The sequence below is a fragment of the Haliotis cracherodii genome, unplaced genomic scaffold (assembly GCF_022045235.1).
Source record: "Haliotis cracherodii isolate W230 unplaced genomic scaffold, xgHalCrac1.p SCAF_9, whole genome shotgun sequence".
NCBI lineage: Eukaryota > Metazoa > Mollusca > Gastropoda > Lepetellida > Haliotidae > Haliotis > Haliotis cracherodii.
The window spans coordinates 26,995,672-27,020,007 of record NW_027266343.1 but is presented as its reverse complement, the minus strand read 5'-3'; the positions used below and the strand labels follow the sequence as shown (position 1 = coordinate 27,020,007).

General features: G+C 39.3%; 1 protein-coding gene across 1 annotated transcript in view; it reads right to left on the bottom strand.

The window, feature by feature from the left end:
- Window positions 1–24,336, bottom strand: part of LOC139452416 (BTB/POZ domain-containing protein 16-like) — a 50,613-nt gene that overhangs the window by 11,093 nt on the left and 15,184 nt on the right. The window contains exons 3-7 of the mRNA XM_071233887.1: window positions 23,282–23,438; window positions 22,734–22,929; window positions 6,530–6,645; window positions 3,431–3,451; window positions 2,004–2,336 (exon numbers count right to left, since the gene is read on the bottom strand). Of these exons, the coding sequence (XP_071089988.1) occupies window positions 2,004–2,336; window positions 3,431–3,451; window positions 6,530–6,645; window positions 22,734–22,929; window positions 23,282–23,438 (823 nt within the window). The remainder of the gene's footprint in view (window positions 1–2,003; window positions 2,337–3,430; window positions 3,452–6,529; window positions 6,646–22,733; window positions 22,930–23,281; window positions 23,439–24,336) is intronic.

The following is a 24,336-nucleotide window of genomic DNA, read 5'->3' as shown; positions in this document are numbered from 1 at the left end:
TTTTAGTGACCAGAGCATCATCTATGTCTAGTGTTACTATTCCAACAAACACCCACCTCTTTTAGTGACCAGAACATCATCTATGTCTAGTGTTACTATTCCAACAAACACCCACCTCTATTAGTGACCAGAACATCATCTATGTCCAGTGTTACTATTCCAACAAACACCCACCTCTTTTAGTGACCAGAGCATCATCTATGTCCAGTGTTACTATTCCAACAAACACCCACCTCTTTTAGTGACCAGAGCATCATCTATGTCCAGTGTTACTATTCCAACCATCACCCACCTCTTTTAGTGACCAGAGCATCATCTATGTCCAGTGTTACTATTCCAACAAACACCCACCTCTTTTAGTGACCAGAGCATCATCTATGTCCAGTGTTACTATTCCAACAAACACCCACCTCTTTTAGTGACCAGAACATCATCTATGTCTAGTGTTACTATTCCAACAAACACCCACCTCTTTTAGTGACCAGAGCATCATCTATGTCTAGTGTTACTATTCTAACAAACACCCACCTCTTTTAGTGACCAGAGCATCATCTATGTCTAGTGTTACTATTCTAACAAACACCCACCTCTTTTAGTGACCAGAGCATCATCTATGTCTAGTGTTACTATTCCAACAAACACCCACCTCTTTTAGTGACCAGAACATCATCTATGTCCAGTGTTACTATTCCAACCATCACGCACCTCTTTCAGTGACCAGAGCATCATCTATTGCCAGTGTTACTATTCCAACAAACACCCACCTCTTTTAGTGACCAGAGCATCATCTATGTCCAGTGTTACTATTCCAACAAACACCAACCTCTTTTAGTGACCAGAACATCATCTATGTCTAGTGTTACTATTCTAACAAACACCCACCTCTTTTAGTGACCAGAGCATCATCTATGTCTAGTGTTACTATTCTAACAAACACCCACCTCTTTTAGTGACCAGAGCATCATCTATGTCTAGTGTTACTATTCCAACAAACACCCACCTCTTTTAGTGACCAGAACATCATCTATGTCCAGTGTTACTATTCCAACCATCACGCACCTCTTTCAGTGACCAGAGCATCATCTATGTCCAGTGTTACTATTCCAACAAACACCCACCTCTTTTAGTGACCAGAGCATCATCTATGTCCAGTGTTACTATTCCGACAAACACCCACCTCTTTTAGTGACCAGAACATCATCTATGTCTAGTGTTACTATTCCAACAAACACCCACCTCTTTTAGTGACCAGAACATCATCTATGTCTAGTGTTACTATTCTAACAAACACCCACCTCTTTTAGTGACCAGAACATCATCTATGTCTAGTGTTACTATTCCAACAAACACCCACCTCTTTTAGTGACCAGAACATCATCTATGTCCAGTGTTACTATTCCAACAAACACCCACCTCTTTTAGTGACCAGAGCATCATCTATGTCTAGTGTTACTATTCCAACAAACACCCACCTCTTTTAGTGACCAGAACATCATCTATGTCCAGTGTTACTATTCCAACCATCACGCACCTCTTTCAGTGACCAGAGCATCATCTATTGCCAGTGTTACTATTCCAACAAACACCCACCTCTTTTAGTGACCAGAGCATCATCTATGTCCAGTGTTACTATTCCGACAAACACCCACCTCTTTTAGTGACCAGAACATCATCTATGTCTAGTGTTACTATTCCAACAAACACCCACCTCTTTTAGTGACCAGAACATCATCTATGTCTAGTGTTACTATTCTAACAAACACCCACCTCTTTTAGTGACCAGAACATCATCTATGTCTAGTGTTACTATTCCAACAAACACCCACCTCTTTTAGTGACCAGAACATCATCTATGTCCAGTGTTACTATTCCAACAAACACCCACCTCTTTTAGTGACCAGAGCATCATCTATGTCTAGTGTTACTATTCCAACAAACACCCACCGCTTTTAGTGACCAGAGCATCATCTATGTCCAGTGTTACTATTCCAACAAACACCCACCTCTTTTAGTGACCAGAGCATCATCTATGTCCAGTGTGATTGTTGCCACTGTCCCTGTCCTCTGCTGTGATGTGTGAGCAGGATGCCCGACGCCCTTCTTTTCTTCAGGAGCATCACCCACAACGCTCAGTCGTTGACTGATGTCGCGGTATTCATTGCTGTAGAATTCACTCTTTTTAATGTAGTTATCCAGGGTCTCAGAGGCAGAGCTGCGATAGTATTTCTGTGAAGTGGGGTCCAGGGCAGAGAGCAGCAAAGTCGCCAGGGTTCCAGACTTCTGGAGGAATGGCCGGTGAAGCTCCCAGCTGAGGCCTAGGCACTCTAAGATCACATCTGAAAGGTTGGTTTTACAAAATATTCTATCAGTGGAGGATGAGTTAAGACAGTTTCATTCACAGGTTGTACACACCTAATATTAGGCAGAAAATGGTCATGGCTTAAGATCAAATACATATATACTGACAAAGCCCAATGGAGAGTCAACTACCCAGCCCAGGAAGACAGGAGGGTAGGTTACAGAATCTATTAAAGGACTAAATATCATTATTTTGATGAATATGAATACTAAATTACTACAGCAACAAGGCCCTATAGGTCACATGATGTATGGAGTATAGAAAAACAGCCACCCATTATTTCAATACATCATTGTTTGAATTATCCATGCAAAATGTAGTTTCATAGAGCATACGGTTAAAACCATGTAGAATACCCAGTAACTTACCTATGTCAAAACTAAAGTAATAACCTCTAAATATTTGTGCAAAGATTAGTCAAGAAGATGTGAGATATGATTGAGAAACAAGAGCATTACACACAGGGTGACATATAAGATTATATATATATACAGATTTTATATTTGAATACTGTCTGAATTTACTGTGTTTGAATCCAAACTGTCAGTGGAATAAACATATTACATTTATAAACATTAAACCTGAGCTGAGTCAGCACTGTGTATACAACATTTTAACTTCTTTACACAACTATGGGTATGGAATCAGAACATTCTAAAGAGAGATCGAGAGATGCAGGCCATGCCCCTATCCCCTGCAGACAAGAAGCAGACACCACTGTGCCATGTGGCTCAACATGTGTGTATGAAGAAGTTTTACAAATGTTGTCATTGGTGTTATGACTTCCTGTGGCGTGGTAAGAACTGGCTTCTGGGATGTCTCGTCATGTGACTGGCAGTTCACTTTCCTAAGCCTATATTGGAAAATTGCACCTGTAGATTATCTGTTCTCAAAAACTGATAATAGTTCCTTCTTAGAAGGTTGTCAAATTTGACTATTGACAAGCACACAGACGTGAGGATGTGACCTCATGTCAGCGTCACCACACAGCACAGGGGAGTGTTAAGAAGGGGAGGTAAATACGGAGCTATGGCAGCTAGGACAGCAGTGACAGAGGTAGAATGCACTCACCACACTCTAATGGCTGCTCATCTGTCATATAGAATGATATGAACAGTTAAATCTAACAACACAATACTTAGATTGAAAATGTAAACAACTGTCTCTCAGGCGAAGAAGCTTGACAAATAATTGTCAACTGACCACTTCTTGATAACTTCAGTGTCAGAAACTGTGATCAATGAGTGTCATCTATACAAGGCCAGGATATTGGCCTTTATATGTATATGCCAGAGAGCCAACATCTTTTTTCTAATTTTAATTAGGTACTGACATCAGGAGCAATTTAACAGCAATCAAAATTTTCAGAGATTAATGTATAACAATATGAGTAAACAAAAGTATGTGTCATTATAACATGACACATGACATGACACAACACATGACAGACATAAAGTACAGCAGACGCCCTACACAGGGCAGTGTATGCTATTAGTACTGGAGTAGGGTCATACAGTTCTTTGTTGAAGCCGGGATGGGTTGCAACACGTGTTTGTGGTCCGCTAGACACAGTGTTTTTTTCTGCTTCTACAAACTGGGTTATTATCAAAGCTATGATTTGGAACATAAAAACATAATTGTGCTCTAACTTTGTAACCATGATCATAAGATAAATATATTTCATAATGAAGCCAACATAATTTCTGTTTACCAATAACAGGCATGTGAGGGATTCACGTAAGTTACCTAAAGTTGTTGGAAGATTGTATATAATTTTATAGTGGTATATTTGGGATCATTGAAAAATTGTTTCTCCCCTGAAAAATTATATCAGTTCCTGCAAGAGCAGATAATTAAACAGCAGTGGGGTCATAGATAATGCCATATCAGTGGAACTGCTATTCTGTTTAATGAATAATTTTGAATTCATCCTTCACATTTATTATAATTGTATTTACCGGTACCAATTGTTTTGATATACTCACCAACAAAAGTTCCTGTGACACCAATATTTTAGAGTATTTTTCAAACAAGTAAAGATTGGTTTTCAATATTGTAGTACATGTATGAAATCAAATCACAAAAATGCAACTGCTACAGAAAAGCATGCATTCCATGCAAAAGTTGACTTTTATGTAAGCCCCATGCATTTCACTGCCCAAGAATGGGTATTAAAAACGTGTGCGTTAACGGGATTCCATATTGTCATGCTGACAACAACCACAAAATTACACAATTATTCAACATTACAAAATGCAATGCCTGTCCGAAAATGTGTGTCTGTGAGCCATAGGTATGCTTGAAGCAGAATCGAGTCAACATGATGTTGCAAGACAATTTAATGTCCACAGAAACACCATTTGGCAACAGACGAATGCAGTTAGAGACCATCCTCTGAGTGGCAGGCCACGCATAACCAATAATCAACAAGACAACTGGATTCGAACAACACAGCTACGAAATCGGTTCCAGCCAGCAACAGTGACTGCAAGAAGCATCCCTGACCTTTTTGCGTCGTCATGGCCCAGGCATTACCTTTCTACATGACATCGTCTGGCCTCATATTGCTCGACTTGTTCAGGATTCTCTTCAACAAAACAACATGAATGTCATCACCTGGCCGGTTCGCTCCCCTGATCTCTCACCAATGAGATGGATCAACTACGTGTTCCACAGACTCCACCAGGAACTTTGAAACATGCTCCAGCAGATATAGACAGATATCCCACAGGACTTTTTGTGATGAAGAGATGAGTGAGTGAGTGATTGGGGTTTAACGCCGCTTTTAACAATATTCCAGTTATATCGCGGCGTGTGGGAGGAAAGCCCGAAGTGATGCAGGTCTCAGACGTTTACCACTTGGTGAAATCCACGAGCACGGGTATGGTGCTGACAAACCTAGAAACATAATCGGGGCGAACCGGAATTCTACCCCACAATCAGAGGTTTCTGGCGTGCCAAAGGGACGCAACTCTGCAAAGCGAATTGCAGCGCCTTAGACGACTGGGCCACCCGTGCCCCCCACGATGAAGAGATGAAGATGTGTTGCTTGCTTGTGTGGACACACACGCTATTGATTTGTAAATTGACATTTTGGCATGTTCATGTTTTTTATGAAATCACACATTTTCTGAAGTCAGTATGACAAATTAAACCATTTGAACACTTACAGGAGTCTTTTATCTGTTGCAAACTGAAATTGTTTCAGATTTGATAAAAAACTTTGCATTAATTCTTATTGAATGTCACGGGAACTTATGTTGTTCAGTATATAATACATCTTTTGCGAAGAAACATGAGGGATGCCATTTAACTCATATCAGTCTATGAAGATCGACTCGGACCCTTGCGCACAAGCAGTCAATGGAATTAGGTGCTGCAGATGTAGGAGGCTTTCACAAAACTCTGCATTGTGGGAAGGTACTCATCATACTAACAAAATAGTATTATTAACTCATATTTACTAAAATGCCTACAACCTATTGACCTCTTTTTTTCTCATGTTGAAAAGGATTCTTAAACATTTTTCTTATAATAATCATATGAGAAGTAATGTTCAGGTTCAGCGATAAAACATTGATATGTATTACTCAGTACATCCATCTGACCATCTGGTTCAGTGTTGGAATGAAAACAATTATTAGTGGCTTGATACCGTAACAAGGTCTTATGAAAATGTTAATGTTTAGGAGGAGATCTCTCCTAATGGCTCTACGAAGAAGAGACTTCAGTTGAGACACATTAAGGTCATGTAATACTTTACTAGTGTCTTTAGACCTTCCAGCAATTTAGAATGATTCTATGACTATCTTTAAGTATCTTTATAATAGAGTTGGTTAGAAGTTATCCTGGTGTTAAAATATCTGGAATCAGAACAATGCAGTCCCGGTAAACACACGAAGATGTGATGTGAACAAGACTTGGCATGCAGGGTTAGGACACACACACACACACATATATAGATGACACACATGTAGCTGGGATGGAAGGGCAACTCTATTCTAATATATTTGGAGATTTTACTGCTTCTTTAGTTTGTCATCAAGAGTTACCTCCCTTCAGCTGCAGACTTCCATCTGTCTTGCTATGACCAGGTGGACAACACTTGTCATTAAGTTTACAAGTCTTCTGCACTAGGCAGCACAGATGTGACAGTGACTGACGCCTCACCTGGTCCCACAAAGCTCATGTTCTTCTTGGAGTGATACAGGAACACATCTTTTGGGGTGACTGGCCTGGCATTCTTTGGTGTGAATGTCCGAAGTGGACGGAGACTGGACGTTATGCTGTAAAGATAAACATCATACATATCTGAGGCAGTGTAGTTATCATTTTCACCCTGAACAAGACATCAGTCACACTTGGAACAATGTTGTTTCATTTGTGTAAGTTCTGATTTCTGATAATGAAACAGTTCGATCTTCTCTACCATGTACACAATCATTTTATAATTGATCAAAACAATTATGAGTGAATGAATGTTGTTTAATGACGACAACAATGTTCCAGGTATACCAGTCCCATGGCAACATGTAAATATTCTAGAATCTAGACTAGATGAGATAAACCAGTGATATATATTATGAACAATGCCCCAGGCCATTGAATTGTCATGGCAAAAAATGAAGCCAAGTATTATGATAGCTGTGCCAATATGCCCCCATCTAACACAGGTACCACAGAATCTGAACAACTGTCACATCATATATTCATACAAGTTCCTTCCTGTGTGTGCTATTGCCTTTAGGGAAGACTGCTTAATTGCTCATTTCACTGAGAAATTTCATTGGCATGCACAGTGAAAGATGTTACACAGAAAAATAAATGTATTTAAGGTTACAACAAATTATTATCTTTTGTATTGAGGATATCTGTGTACATTAATTAACTGTGGATGGCTGTGGTTCACACGAGGCGTGAGTGTGTTGAAGGAATAGGTATGTATTTTGTCAAGGATAGAAACACAACAACATTTTCCTTGTAGGCAAAATGATGGGAGGTTGTGTGTTAATGAGGCAGACAGGGGTAAACATCTAATAATTATTTCTTTCATGGCCTAAAAATCTACATCAGGTCTTTCAGTTTTTATTTGCAAACGTTCTTTTTCAAAGATTTATAGAGGTAACATTATATTTTTTAAATGGTCACTAAAAAGCACAATTGGTTGGGTAAAAATACATAGTAGAGGTGAGCTATTAAATATGGATCATTGTCAAAATTGGTCCTTTTTATGTTCAGTTGAAGAATTTTCACAAAATGACCATTTGGGGGGGGAATAGAAACAATATTTGAATACAAAATACATTAATTTATAAAAGTAAACAAGATTGAATCCCCTTTTACATAATTTAATCGTATTAAAAATTGTAATGTTTTGACCAATTTCATAATTATATGGCTCATTTATGATCTATTCATTATACTTTGTGAACCCCCTAGTGTTACAGTCTACTTGAGGCATACATACATAAAATTATATTCTTGTCAAAAAAATTTTCACTGTCAGTGGTGTAACAAATCATAAATAGCTGAAATCTAAGTAAGCACCCTTTGAAAATTGAGAAGAAACTGCTCCTGGTCACTTCCTGCGCATGAGGTGAAGAACATGCAGGCAGCAGATCAGTTGAACAGAATTGGTAAGCTTCACTTACACCATCATTTTTTCTGTTGTCATCAGCCTAACATTGTTTGTTTGATACATGAAGATTGTCAATTTGTTTTCTTTAGCACATTCTTCTCTGCTGAGGGAGCAGTTGTTGTATTATAAATGCATTAATATTCCAAATATGTCAGTGAGTGGTGTAACGTTACACTAAGGACAAATGTTGTTACACCATTGACCATAACATGACAAGTAGTTCAAATTACTATGTGACTGATAAAATAATTCAATTGTAGTTTTATACACGTTTGATTCATTTCAAATATGATCAAGTCCTGAAAGGAAACAGAAAAAATGTAAACATTTGACCGAACTTTGACCGATTTTGTTACACCAGTGACACAATGTATGTCCCCACTGACACTAGCAATAATTCTTATTGTGGTCTTTCTAATTAAACAAATTTATGTATATATTGTCATGGTAAAGCTTTTACAAACTGAAATAAGATCTTTGACAAAATCATCATAATCATATATGCAAAAGAGAATTGATGATTACCTCACAACACAACTGTTATTCCAATGACCTAATTTATTATGCCACTGATATCATCCAATGTCCAACACACTCTTTTATCAAATGTAAAATGTAAGTGTGACTTAAATGTGTTTTTCATGTCTCACAGAAAATGGAATTTAATTATGTTTTGTAAGAACAGCTTTAAGACATCATAAAACAAATCTTAAATCACTGTTACACCAATGACAATTTGACATCAATTTGTTTTATATTATCATTAACTTCATTGTTCTGATAATGTAGTAATGACCCTGGTCTCATGGCAATATATCATTCCAGGTTTAATAGAAAATGTATTACTTTATTTGTAGAACTACATTCCTCATGGCTATGTCAAAAGCGGCGAGGGTAACGACAAGTGTCACACATATAGTAGGCAAACTATTCATTTATATATTTTACATATATGCTTTTCAAAATAAGAACTATAGTATATATACAGTACATTAAAACAATATCAAAACTACATATATATTTTAATCAATGTTAAGAAGTATATTACATACACAAAATTGTCTTTGCTGTAACAGCACTTGTAACTGGTGTAACACAAACATAAAAGAACCTTTTCATTAAGCTCTGACATTCAACAGTTTGGTCCTCACTCTATGAAGGTTCATACTCCAATGAAATCATGCAAAGTGAAAATCAATTCGTATAATATTCTATCACAATTTCTTACCTCAAAGGATGTAGGCCTAGATCTATAAACAATTATATTTAGTATGTGTGACTTCATGTTTACACTGACAGCCATACAACAACCAGCTGTTGAAACAATAGTTTGGATGTGCATTTCTTCATTTTGTTCACTAAAATGGGTCGTAGTGAGGATATTGTGAACGATCGTGCAGTCAAACTCTGATGTTTCTCAGTGTATGCTAAAAAGCTGAGTTCAATATTAAAGGGTCTTAATGATCAGAAAGAATGCTTCTGTGATGGGGAATTCCCAGGGGTTCCCCCAAGAATGTGGAAGCAGTCTGTCAGGGTTTACGTGATTTCAAGAACATGGTCTCAGGAAAAATGTATGAAAGTCAATTTTGCGATCATGTGACCAACCACTTGTCCAAAGGAAAAAACGTATTCCTACAAATATCCTACCTCTATTACATCACAGCCAGTATTTACCAGAAGGACAGGCGGGATCTATCATCTAGTACTTCCTGATAATTGGCAGCAGTGAAGTAGGGGAATACATAGAAAACACGGTGGTATGAACTAGGGGTGGGACGAGTCCAAATTACTACCTGGGTACCTGGGTACCTGGGTACCCTCTGTAGGTCTCATTACAAAATGTCCGATTGGGAAACGTTTGACCATACGCCTGTAAAAATGTATTTAGATACAGGTATAAAATGATCTGGTCATGCATACACTAAAGTTGGCTGAAGTTTTATCTTTATGCAAACATATAAAGTCTGAAGGAATGTGTGCATAGTTGGAAAGAAATGTGAACATATGTCACTTATAGTGTAACCATCGAGTTCCAGATAATTTTTGCCCTTAATTAAACAATATAATCACGTGACTAACCATGGGTTTGGGTAGTCCTGTGGGTACCTGGGTCCTACCCAGTACCCACCCAACCTGAGTACCTGAGTTACCCGCCCCAGCCCCAGCCCCCGCCCTAGTATGAACCATTGCCTAACTTTCTGATTTTACCTTTGCAAACCTGTAAAACCTCGGCACTTTGTGGTGCCCTTCCCATGCTATGACATCATAATTGTTACTTATTTGGTGATATATGACCATACCTATGAGGTTTCCCTCCGGTTCTGAGGTCTTTCATGACATGACTTTTGGTTCATTCTCCTAAGTGACGTCACTTCCGATTGTGAGGTCATCTATGACGTCACTTCCAGTTAATCCTTCACTGTGATGTTAAACATATATATGTTGCCCTATTGCCAACAGCATATATACATATCTCACCTAAGGTATGATAATGTCGTACATTCCTACTGCATGATGACATATCCTTCGTTATATGAACACACAATGCCCGTTATGTTGGTGATTTTATGTACTATTGTCATTATATCCGGATCTGAAGTCTGCCACGACAACACCAAGGATCTATGATCCCAGATGATAAGTCAGTGATCTGTCCAACCTGGTCAACAATAAACCAAAGGCTAACCTACCTCATTTTGTGGTATTTTCTGGGATCTTTACACACACACATACACCACACCCACCAGTCACACACACACTTCTTCAACAGAAAAAGGGCCCATGGAGTATAGTCCCTCTAGATCATGTTGTATGAAACTGGTAAATGTATTGTGGGATCTCCATTGACAGCTTGACACTTGTTCCATGGATAATTCCATGTAGCCAGACATGTTGCTGAATTTTGCCTTGTTTACATTTCAAACAAGCGCAGTTCACCGAGCACAGCATTCGTTTCCACACCTAATTTATTTTACTTGATATCATCTAGACATTTTGTAATAGTAACAATGAAAATGTCAATGTCATTTGTTTCTAAATTGTATGGGGAATTCAGGGATGTATGTATTGCAGCTGACTTTGACATATATGTGATGTAATAGGCGTCTCATAACCGGCATACGAGAAACCTGATTTTGTAAACACTGTCCAATATAGCAGAAAGTTCACTTCAGTGTTCGTGTTTGCATTTATGGAGGGAGAAATGAAGTTGTATGGTGCAACTTGTACTGATCTCTTCTGTCCACAAAGTGTTTGCCAGGAATAAGTTAACAGTTAATGGTAATAAAACACTTAAAGTCCATGTATTTAGCAATGTTCCACCTACCCTAACATAACATGATGTCATCTACATAAGCAGATCCAGAGGGGGTCCGGCCACCCCCTTTTGAAATCCAAATATATGTAGGCAGCAAAATTATCTGAGAGAGAATTTTGATACTTTGGACCTCTCCCTTTTAAAATGCTGGATCTGCCCTTGATCTAACTGATGAGAATATGAAGTAACAGAAGTATCAAATAGTACAATACTGTACTTTTTTACTACAGTAAAAGTATATATTTTGCTGCTATAATACGACTTATTACAATGATCTAAAGCCATGGTACCTGAGGTACTCATTTCATGTTTTCTTAAAGGCCATGTTAAGTAGTGATATCCAAAATAGAACCAAGATCTCCATGCCTCACTGACATGGAATAGTAGCACCATAGTCTGGTAGTAACTGGAGACTGAAGTTACAACAGGCTATCCTAATCTTTTCTTCACATTGTGACAATACAAGGTCACCAACATTCAAGCTGAGGTTGACATGAGAGTGACCTCTAACTTCCCTGATGCCAGTTTGTGAAATGTATACATGTCAGGCATGTAATAGACATGGTTTTTCTGCTGTGCAGGCAGTGTGCGTGCTGCTATAGACACCCAGCCAGCTGACAGACATGTATAGAACTATCCAGCTGACTGTGTACCTGACAATAACTTCCAACTGTCAAAGAGACTCCCAGTAAGTGTCTAAACACTTCCTTTCATATTAGTCGTTGCTGTTGATCTGATGAATATGACAGTGTAGTAATAGGCTGTGACTTTGTGAGTGACCTGATCAGTCAGTAGGTGTGAATGTGGCTGTATAGTCAGTTGGCCAGGGGTGGCAGAATTCAAAAACCATTCACTGTATTTGATCAAAACTTGGCAAAGCTATCATACTGAAGTGGTGCCTTTTGATATTATATTTTTTAAAGATTTTTTTACGAATTTTTTTTTTACAATTTTTATGGAAAGAAGTTGGACCTAGACTCCATTGGGGAAAAGGTTCATTTCCGGGCCAGTATTCGAAAACAATTCAGTGGGTAAACAATGTATGCTTCTTAAAGAACATTCAACTGTTGACTCATTACATAATGAATTGCACATTTACTAGTGGTTACTTCACAGACAGCTGCCGGGGGGATATGTCATCTTTCTGATGACTCTTGTATGAATGTGGCAAGCAGTTTGTTTCGTGTAACTGTTATTCTAATTCTCAGTGAAAAGATTGAAAAAAATCATGCTTTTTTTCCTTTTTCAAGTCTTGTGAGTAGGTAAACCACTTATTCCATTGAAGTTTGGCAATAAAAGCCCTGTAACTGCATATCAAAATCTGCCTTAACCATTGTGCTATCTTATACATAAATTGAAGGAAAAATGCATAATTTGACAAAATTGGCTGTAACATTTTCAATAAGTCATTAAACTATCCAAATTATGTCTTCCATTACAGGTTATATGTTTGGTTATAAGAATGTGGCAAGCAGTTGTTTCATTTAACTGTTATTCTAATTCTCAAATGCACAATAAGCAGATGCTCCTCATCCAGGAGTAGCTGCGCAAAGAACAACATGGGATGTTCCTTTCTGCTGGTGGCCAACTGACTTAGTATAGTGGTTGACTGGTCCCAGCTGTTACAAGGTGACTGATGGAGGCTGGCTTGTTGATACCAGCTGCAGTGTTACACAGTCTGGACAAGGCTCACAGCCAGATGAAGATGACTGTCAGCATTTACTCAGATACTACCAAATGGGAAACATTCATAAATATAGCACTGTGTGCCTGTAATTATTGGTGTTTCAAATTTGTCAAAAGGTACACATTGATTGTTGAAATGAAAAAGAAATCAACGATCAATCATGCTTGAGAACATAAATATCTTTAATACATTAAAATAAAATAAAAAGAAAGAAAGCTTTTGAATGATATATGATAAGACTCCATAACACAAACACATACTGCAACTCAGCTATATCTCTCCCAGCTCATCCTAAACATGGAGTTTGTGATTGACTTAGGGGTGCAAAGTGAAATCAATTGGATCAGCTCTCATAAACATAAATTAATAGGATGTACTGAGTAGGTAACATGTAGAAGATTTGATCAACCCCAGATATAATGTGCCAATCTGAAGTAGGTGTCTATTTAACATTTCTTTGGCCTTGTAAGTTCAGCACATGACATACTAATTACTATATGTAAAATCTCACAAATGTACAGAGGGCAAGTTTCGGGGAGTGGACTAAAAATGTTAGTTTCTATAATTTGTCCATGTGTGTTATCAATTGCTACTAACTACCCACCCTCGTCAACAGTGCAATATATCTTATCAAGCACATGATGACTGAAGGAATGATCTACAGTCAAGTCCTGTTAATCCGACATTGTTGGTTGCATATGATTAAGTCGGATTAACAAGTATGTCGGATAAATGAAATTGGGTAGTATAAGCGATCGTGATCGAAAATTGGACAACTACACGATAGATAACGATGCGAACATGTAGGAAAATGAAAAATGAAATATTCATATTGTTGTGTTACATTGTCAGCAGAATATGTTTGTAATCATGCAACCACTAAAATTTAACACAAAACTACTGTTATGGACTGTATGACTGATTCAAAATTGACTGGTTCTTAAAGCATAGTCTGGAAAGGAAATCGCTAATTTGAAACAAGTGCCGCAATGCTTAAAAAAGCTGTTTTCTTAGTGGCTAATGTTGACTTCCTGTTAATATTGTATTGGTCGGGCAAAGTTCGCAAATGGTCGTTCTAATGTGACCTGTAATGGGATGTCCTCAGTGGTAGCGAGAACTTGTATCCGATTTTAATGAGATTGAGGTAATCTAGGCATGTGATTAATCCTGTTTTGGTTATTTAAAGCAGTAATTGTTTATTGTTAAGCAAGTTTATCTCTGCAGCCGATGAAATATGCAGCTACTCGCCAACTCGTCTCGCATCACAACACAGGGCTGTGTACTCGCGGGCAGATGACCACAGAGTACGCTGATCAATGTGTCAGATTATCAAGACTGATTAATGAATGATTTCAGCAATTTGTTGCAAATTAGGTGCATCAGTGTGTCGGATTAACGGGTCTAAATAACACTGATTAAATTGGTTCCCATCATTAGTGTCGGATAAAGCCGATTGTCAGATTAACGAGACTTGACTGTATTAACATAACAAAAATAAAAACATATTCAATGGAACCATGTAATTTCTTTAATTATTTGAAACTGTGGCAGATAGATCACAGAAATCATCTCAAGTAATTATTGTAATCCTTGTATCTTCTGACATGAATACTACTTGTAATTCTAACATAAACCCTACAACACAATGAGTGTATTGAAGCATGTCAGTGTTATGGTACTGTGGTCTTGCACCCAGGTCCTCAAGTTGCAAATCAAAGCTAAGGGAGAGTTTACAAAGACACACTTTTAAGGCGGTAAATATGCTGTAAATAATTCCATATAATTATCTGATTCTGTGGCATCTGATTGGTTAACAAAGAAATCCCCCAAACAAATTAGGCAATGCTCACCAATAGTCTAATGTGTCCTCATAACAAATGGCAGAGCTGAGTTACACTTCTGCGCTGGAAGATTTTATATTGTTGTCATTGATTTTTGTTTGTGTTAATGATTTAGTAAGCAGTCTGTGAAGTATTTATTGTTGACTTACTTATTTATAAGAATATGTTTCTGCCTTTATGGAGTCATAAACATAAAAAAAGGGTGTGCATACTTTGTTTCAATCATCTATGCGAATTTACACAGTATGCATATCACTTTTTACATTTATGCTTCCATAAACACAAGGCATATTGCAGTCAATTCTTAAAGAAATCAAGCATCTTACTACAGAAAGTACAATACAGTAGTTCAATGAAATGTTTATTGATTATAGTGTGCTGCAGATTACTAAAGCTGAATGTAGACTAGAAGCTAGTGTTTCCCCCCATCATTAATGACTGCATTTAAATCTCACTATTACTTTAACCATAGCTCCTTTGTCTTCTTGGACTGTGCTCCAACCAAATGAATTGTTAGTTAAACAAGACTTGGCAATGACGGAATTTTTTTTTCCACTATCATTTACCTTGAAGGTAGAACAATTACGTGAAAAATGGGTCGCTATTGACATGTTACTCTATGCATAGTAATATTTGTACGTACTTGTGACTTCGTAGATTTTCATTCAACAACACAAACAGAGAAACAATTACTATTGTCCTGTTCAGGGCTATGTTTGCTCTAGGGCAAGTGATGTTGAGGTCCATATGTGCAAAAGGCTCAGGCAACATATTGCATGTGCATCACGCAGGGGGGACTCACACAGTATTTTCCCAGGAAAGCATAGAGTTCCTGAATATTTTTCAAACTACCTTCAACAAAACAATGTTTTTTAAGCATTTAGATGTTTGAGTGGGTTTAAATAGATTAGATTACTCCAACCATGGCGCACCAGGTCTTCGTGCTCTAACCCATACTTAAGAGTTGGATTGGCTATAAGGTTAATGTGGTATGATATATTTCACTTTCTGTGACCAAGAGGGGACCATAACAGAAGGACATTAAGGTTCTCTGTTCACAGGATCCCCTCATACACACAAACACTTTGTGTATGTTATTCATTGTTGTCAATCTCGCAATTTTCGTCAAATGACGTTAATTAAGAGCTGTTGTATACTTTTTAGCACCTGAGAGTGAGACAGTTTTGATCAGAATTGCAGTCTTCAATATCAACCATAGAAACAATTATTCTATTGGAGATTATCAATACTAACTGATAATGCCCTGGTGCTTGTCATTGTAATTATGTTAATATGGCCTTTACCAACCACTGATCATGAACATAGTTTATCAACATTAAATTTACATTAAAGACAGCACACACAAAGAGTAAATAATATCATACAACAGTGTAGATAATAATATGCAATGTACACAAGACAGCAAGCAACTGACAACAACAACAACCAAGCAATGCAAACACTATGCAATGTGAAACATTGAACTGTATGAGAGACCAAGCAACAGCCATTTACCAACACTATTAAAGAGAGCAGAAAACGTATTCAAGAATGCAAACAATAGACATGCAACCAACAATATTACACAGCAATGAAATGAATGTCAGAATGCAAGGAGCTGCAAAGTTACCAACAGGATTACAGACCAGAAATGTGCATAAGAGTAAGCAATATCAACACAAGCAATACTATTAGAGAGCAATGAAATGTATGTGAGAGCATATAGACATGCACCCAGCACTATGAGAGAAAGCTATGACAAGCAAAAGAGCATTGAAAAGTATGTGAGAATGCAAGCAATAGATCCATTACCATTAGACAGCTGAAGCATAAGCAAGATAGCATGCAATACACATGCAATTGATACTATTGTAGAGCAATAAAATATATTGGTTGAAAAGCTATAGTCACGCAAACAATACTATTAGAGAGCAAGCAATAGACACCGAACCGTTAGCATTAGAGAGAAAAGAAATGTATGGGAGAAGGCAAGTAATATACACATGACCTGTGCTACACTAGAGCGATGAAATGTATGGGAGAGCAAGCAAAGGCCACAGGACCAACCCGAGTAGAAAATGCTGGAACATATACCCAAATAGAAGAAGCAGAAGTACAACCAACTTATTTAGTAAAATCAAAATATTTTTTTACAATTGGATACTTATCCTAATACTACCTTCATGTTTTTACTGCTGTTTTCTGACTAGGAAGACGGGGCTGTGAGGTTCTGGCTGCAGATGTTGTTCCAACCAGTTGTGTGGAATATGCCCTTCCACAGCTACCATGTGACCGGAATTGGCAAAGTCAGTTATAACCACACTCAGTAACTCCTAGTACCGACATCTGAAACCTTTGCAGTGAGATGGGCAGGCACTTTAGACGTAGTAATGAAGGATAAGTATCTAAATGTAAAATATATTTAGATTTTGCGAATTATTTTTATCTTATCCTGCATTACAACCTTAATGCATATTTATCAGACAGAACAGAGGGGTGGGCATACCTTTCTGATGGAATTTCAGGATAGACCCTCAACCAATCCAATTAACCAGAGCTGGAAAACTGGAAACCACTGACCTTCCCTGAGAGAGAGTAGGAGGTGTGAAGTCCAGTCACCAAAAGAAGAAAAGTAGAAATGGGTGTTGTCCAAGTTCTAAATTCCAATTCAAGCAGCTGGAATAAATGGAAACATGAAACCCTCTAGTCTGGGGTAATTTCTACCAGGGTCAGCTCCGAGGTGTAAAAGTCAAGACCCTCTGGGGTTTGTTACCAGCGGACCGAAACTATGAACACCTTGCACATCCTCAAAAGCCACATCTCGGAGATAATGACTCCCGAAGACATTATCTGAGCACACAAAACAATCCTCCATGATGGATTTAATGGAACAAGTGCTGTGGAGAGTCATGGGCAAAACGACGGCTCGATTCTCATGGGGGTTTGATTGCTCTGGACGATTCCATACCAGTGAGGTTGTAATGGAGCACAGCCACCGTGAGATAGTGTTACGTCTGGGAAGTAGGCGAGATGGGCAGGTTGTGTCTTAGATCGATGAACTGGGCACAGAAGTAGTTCATCCTCGTCCTCAGAACCCTCTATTGACGATAAGGGAGGAACAGTGACAGATATGTCCGGCTGTCCTGGCAGTTGAATCTTAGCAATTAAGTCCCAGATGATAGCACCATGCACATTGCTCTCAAACCGTACTTGGGAGACGTCAAGGCGTATAAGATTTAAGCTGCCATAGCTAACGCCAAGAGAAATACCGTCTTCTTGGTAAGATTGAAGAAAGACGATGAGTTGAGTGGTTCAAAAGGAGCAGTACAGAGCAACTTAAAAACCATGTTCAAATCCCAGGCTAGGGGATGAAACTTTGCATGTTGATCCTCCAACCAAGAGCAGCAAAAGTGACCAAAGTTCCTGGATCTTGGTCATGCTAGGATAACCTTCGCCGCCCTGGCTGAGTAGCACTTGGCACTACGGGCCTGGTGGAGATGGACCAGGGATCGCTGAAGGCTTCAAATGCCCAAGACAGAGGGTCTGAGACCGGGCAGATGTAGGTCTGGAGCTGATAATTCTGGCTGGTTGTGAATAGGTCAATCAGTGGTAGGCCAAACCGCAGGCACGCGAGGGTGAAGTCATCGGGATGGAGCACTCACTCCGTGGGAGCCACTTTGTCTTGTCTGGAGAGTGTGTCTGGCAAGATGTTGTGACAACTTGGGATCTGCGCTGGATGATGAACCTCAAGTGCATTCGATCCACAAACTGAAAGAACCTGAAGGTCCGAGACAGTAGGGATGACAAGTGAGGTGTCCCCTAGTTGTGAAGACACCAGACAACCGTGATGTTGATGTGATTGGCGATGTGCTACTGGTGCTGATTGTTTGACCTCAGCCTGAAGGCGGTCTGGTCCTCCAGAATTACCTTGTGGCTGCGAACAGGCTTGACCTTGGCCTTTGAATTTGGATAGATTGGAGACATGCTCCAGAGCCTAAGCACCGTTTCATCAAGAGATGGCGCCATTGAAGAGCGAGGATGCACTCCAAGGCTGATGTAGGAGTTGCCTTTTGAACTCAGAAACCCAATCCATTAAGGCAAGATAACCGAGGCACCCGGTGGTGGTGATCTCCGCCAAGGCCGACTGAAGATTACGTAGATGGTCAATTTGATGCTGTTGAAAAGACATTATAGTACCAAAATGATCGACCCAGCTAGGATCGTCCTCAGTAACATCCATCTTCCAGAGACTGTAAAAGTTTCTAGGCTACTAGAAACTAGACTGGAATTTCTAGGCTCGATCATTGCACCACCAGAGGCTAGTACGAGTATTGTCCCTTATATGTCCCTCCTATTGACCAATCAGATTCTACCCCTCATATCACTTGCATTGGCTTCAAATAAAATGGTGTTGACCAGTGAAGATGATCTGATTGATAATCAAGATCTATATTTTAATAAATCAGGACCTATTTTTTGAAGTGCATCAAATTACATGAGCATCTTGATTAAAACCATGAAAAGATTTGGAAAATATCTGTTGAGGCTAAGTTGTCAGTATCCTGCAATTGACCAAAATGTGCACGACAGTTTACAAAGCGGATGTCGATTTCGTTACGCTATTGTAATTGGACTATGCATAAACTCGTTAGTCCAATCACAATATTACTCCATAATTCCAGCCCAGTTTGCCAAGGGTGGAACCTGGGATCTGGCGGGGTGGACGTAAGAGAGGACCTAATAGTGTACTTTTTATCAACATCCGGGGAGGGAGGGACCGAAGCCAACGTGTCCGCCATCCAATCCAGGATTTGATTAAGCCCCAGGTGCGTGTCCAACTCCAGGATGGTCAACTCAAAGGACAAACCAACTGAGCTCACATAAGAGTCTGATGGATAGTTGTGTTGCCGGCAAAATGGGGAACAACTACGGGACCGATGTCTAGCGTGAGAAGAAGTGCGGCGGGAGGACCAGGGAGAGTAGGAGCCACATGTATGAGGTCACGAGGATTAGTGATGTCCTCTAAAGGAACAAAGGACAGATGTGACGTAGTTGTAGTCATAGTCATAGTGAGTGGCAACAGGGACATATTGATATGATTGCGAAGAGGTGCCTGCCAGAGTAGCAGAGGATGCCGCAGTGGCTGGAGTTGCAGGAAGGGGATCAGTGACGAGGCGCCATAGGAGCCGCCTGAGCCACAGATGACGGGTACATGGATTGTATCCAATGAACCCAGGCAGGATCCAGATATGGTGCAAGGAAGGAGCCGAAAACCTGGAGGCATGATAGATGGCAGCACTGGTGGGCATTGACAAAGAGGTGACCATGGGTGAGGACACGGAGGGCGTGAACACTGTAGATGAATGGGGAGGAGAAGCATTGCTTAAATAGTGAAGATTGTGGCGTGGTAGATGATAATAATGATGTGATTGGTGACCTCCGAAGTGTCTATGTGAACGGCCATCTGGGGATGCCGGCTGCACATTGGGTGTGTCGTTTTCTCAAGACCCTGAGATATTCTGAGAGTGGCAAAGATTGCACAGCGACGACATGGAACAGGGGACTGTGCAATCGGCGCACCAGAGGTGGGGATCCCTAGATGATTTACTGCCACGACAGTCATATAATTTCAATGAAATAGACAAACGTTGCAAGCAAAGTAGACACATCAACAAAGAGAAAGGGGCATGTAACTCAAAGTTTTACGAGAGAAAATTATGATATAAAGAGTATTATTATATACTCAGAGAGCCCTGAATAGGAACATTAATAGCACATAAACAAGAGCTAAGGCAGGCATATTGAAATATCAAACCACAAGACGTGACAATGTCGCAAAAACAGAATGGTGGACAGAAAAACACACGAGTGAAGTAAGCTGGGAAAAGAGCTAAGTTCAGACATAAATTACGTTGAAGTAAATCTGAAAGGACCACACTAGTACACCAGACTATAATATATACAATTGAGAAAGTATTGGTCAGCAAATGATAACCAAAGGATGCTATCTCAAACGTCTGTACAGTCCGATGACTAGCAGTAATGTGATTATACGTGAACTTCTGCACTTCCGTTAGCTGAGGGAGGGCATATGCCATACATCTAATTTGGAACAACAACTTATGCAGCCTGGAATTCTCACAACTCTAAAGAAATTCAAACTTTTGAGAGTATGCAACAGTCATGCAACAAAAGCCATTATCAAAATAGGACTGAGAAGTATGCGAGAATGCCAGCAACACACATATTCATCCATGACCATTATAGGGCTGAAGCGATTGCAAAATTGTAAGCAGCAGACATGAAACCAACTCTGTTTGGGAGAAATCAAATGTATGTGATAATGCAGGCAGTAGACATACATCCATTGCCATCAGAGAGAGCTGAAATGTATGTGAGAATGAAAGCAACCAACAGCATTAGAGAGAGCTGAAATGTATGTGAGAATGAAAGCAACCAACAACATTAGAGAGAGCTGAAATGTATGTGAGAACGAAAGCTACCAACAGCATTAGAAAGAGCTGAAATGTATGTGAGAATGAAAGCTACCAACAGCATTAGAAAGAGCTGAAATGTACGTGAGAATGAAAGCAACCAACAGCATTAGAAAGAGCTGAAATGTATGTGAGAATGAAAGCAACCAACAACATTAGAGAGAGCTGAAAAGTATGTGAGAATGAAAGCAATCAACAGCACTAGAGAGAGCTGAAATGTATGTGAGAATGAAAGCAATCAACAGCATTAGAGAGAGCTGAAATGCATGTGAGAATGAAAGCAACCAACAACATTAGAGAGAGCTGAAATGTATGTGAGAATGAAAGCAATCAACAGCATTAGAGAGAGCTGAAATGTATGTGAGAATGAAAGCAACCAACAGCATTAGAGAGAGCTGAAATGTATGTGAGAATGAAAGCATTACCAACAACATTAGAGAGAGCTGAAATGTATGTGAGAATGAAAGCAACCAACAGCATTAGAAAGAGTTGAAATGTATGTGAGAATGAAAGCAATCAACAGCATTAGAGAGAGCTGAAATGTATGTGAGAATGAAAGCAACCAACAGCATTAGAGAGAGCTGAAATGTATGTGGGAATGAAAGCAACCAACAGCATTAGAGAGAGCTGAAATGTATGTGAGAATGAAAGCAACCAACAGCATTAGAAAGAGCTGAAATGTATGTGAGAATGAAAGCAATCAACAGCATTAGAAAGAGCTGAAATGTATGTGAGAATGAAAGCAATCAACAGCATTAGAGAGAGCTGAAATGTATGTGAGAATGAAAGTAACCAACAGCATTAGAGAGAGCTGAAATGTATGTGAGAATGAAAGCAACCAACATTAGAAAGAGCTGAAATGCATACAAGAATATAAGCAATACACATGCATCCAACACCATGAGACAATGATGAAATATGTGAAATGTATGCAAGAATGCAAGCAACACAATTAGAGAGAAAGCAGTGGCAATATACATGCAACCAAAAACATAAAGAGAAAGCTGCCATGTATGTGAGACAATATATATGCAGCCATCACATTTGAAGGGGCTGCAACGTATGAGAGCATGCAAAGTCATGCAACCAACATGTTAGAGAGTGTTGAAATGTATGCAAAAGATACAAGCAATATACATTCAACAAAAATGATAATCATAAGTTAAATATAAAGAAATTGCAACCAACATTCAGAGAGCTGAAATGTACATGATAATGCATACAGAAGACATGCAGCCCACGCGATTACAGAGAGCTCTGAAGTGTATGAGAAATAAAGCATTAAATAACAACCAACAATGTCACAGAACTGCAATACATGACCGGGAACAAGCAGGAGACACAGAAGCAACAGGACACAATCAGCACAGCATGCAACCAACACGACATGCAACCCACCTTCGGGGTCTACTGGGAGCTGAAGCGGGCAAAGTCGGTGAAACTGACGAGGACATAGAGTCATGAGTCAGCAGTTTGGATCCTTTAGACGCCTGGGACGGCATCAAGTTTGGCTGTGTTTGCGGTCTGTCATTGGAGACTCGGAATGTGTAGGGCTTGGACAGGTCTAGGTTGGTGGATAGCTTCGGAGACTCGGCTGAAGGACATGACCAGTAGAGAGTGCCAACATCTGTACACAACTACATCCACAAGTCACAGAACAAACATATAGCAAGACCTGAGAAGCTCAGCAGATTTGTATCACATAAATCAAAATTCTACCTACTCTTAGCTTGGTGTCACACTTTATTTTTGATACCAGAAAATCTAATTACTCTCAGCATATGAATAAACTTCCAGTTCCCCCAGAACCTCAGGGCTTGCACTGCTTAAGCTAACTTTCTTTTTCTTGGATCTAGTCTCAGTAGATTTGGGTTTATCTGGTTTCTCCTTCTTGTGAGTGCTGACCACCTCTCTCCACTCTTGTCGGGAGCAGGAGCGAGACGTACCAGTGATGATGTTGATCATGCTGCGGTTATAGGGCATGGTGATGGCCTTCACTGCCTGCGAGCTGCCCAGTAGGTCACTGTACAAGGACTCCGGGAGGCGCCAGCGGTTGGTCTGTCCCACCTGGTTTCGCACCCTGCAACGCGGCTCCACTGGATGCTGCAACACACAGGCACAACTAGAGCACACATGCATGGTTACTTCATCAGCTGATTTATAGGCTGACAATTAGAACAGTAAATGATGTAATTGTGCCTTCTGCTAATAACCATTGTCCCTGGCCAGTCCTCCGGCATTATCTGATTGACTTTAGCTTACCTGAGTTGGTGAAATTATTAGTATCTTGTAGGACAAAGTAAACAACTGTGTACAGGATAACAGGGAAATGATTGCCTCCAAATGTGTTATATATTATACTAAGTCTTTTTGGATGTTTTTATGGTATATATCAAAATCATGAACTTCCACACAGTATTCAATAAAAGAGACAAGGGAGCTAGGTGTGGAACTATTTTCAATATTATAAGAAATCATGTGATTGCGAGTCATTGGACAATGAATATCATGCAATTATGAGACAAATGGGAAAACGTACAACAGTGGGGAACATTAAATACAAGCACACACAACAAACTAAGTCAAAGTAGAAAGTATCATAACAGATTCACTCACACATAATTTTTTAATTTTAGGTTTACACGATATACAGCTTTTCCATTGGACGAGAGGTTGGTCACATGACCGCAAAATTGGCGTTCATAAGTGTGTTCACTTAGGTGTTGTAGAAACACATAATGTTCTGCCAGGTGTTTAGAATAACTTGTAATGTTTTCATTTAGATGTTGTAGAACACATTATGATGATCTAGATTGTGTATGTTATTTGTTACTATACATATTTTAGAGCTAACATCTCAATGGGACTTTCAAAATTGAATCAGATATGGCATCCATTCCAAACATAAAGAAGAATCAATTGATTGTCAAGTGAGTCATGAATAAGTTGTTATTATCTAGCCAGATCTACATGCACTGTTACAGTCCTCCACTTGAGGTAG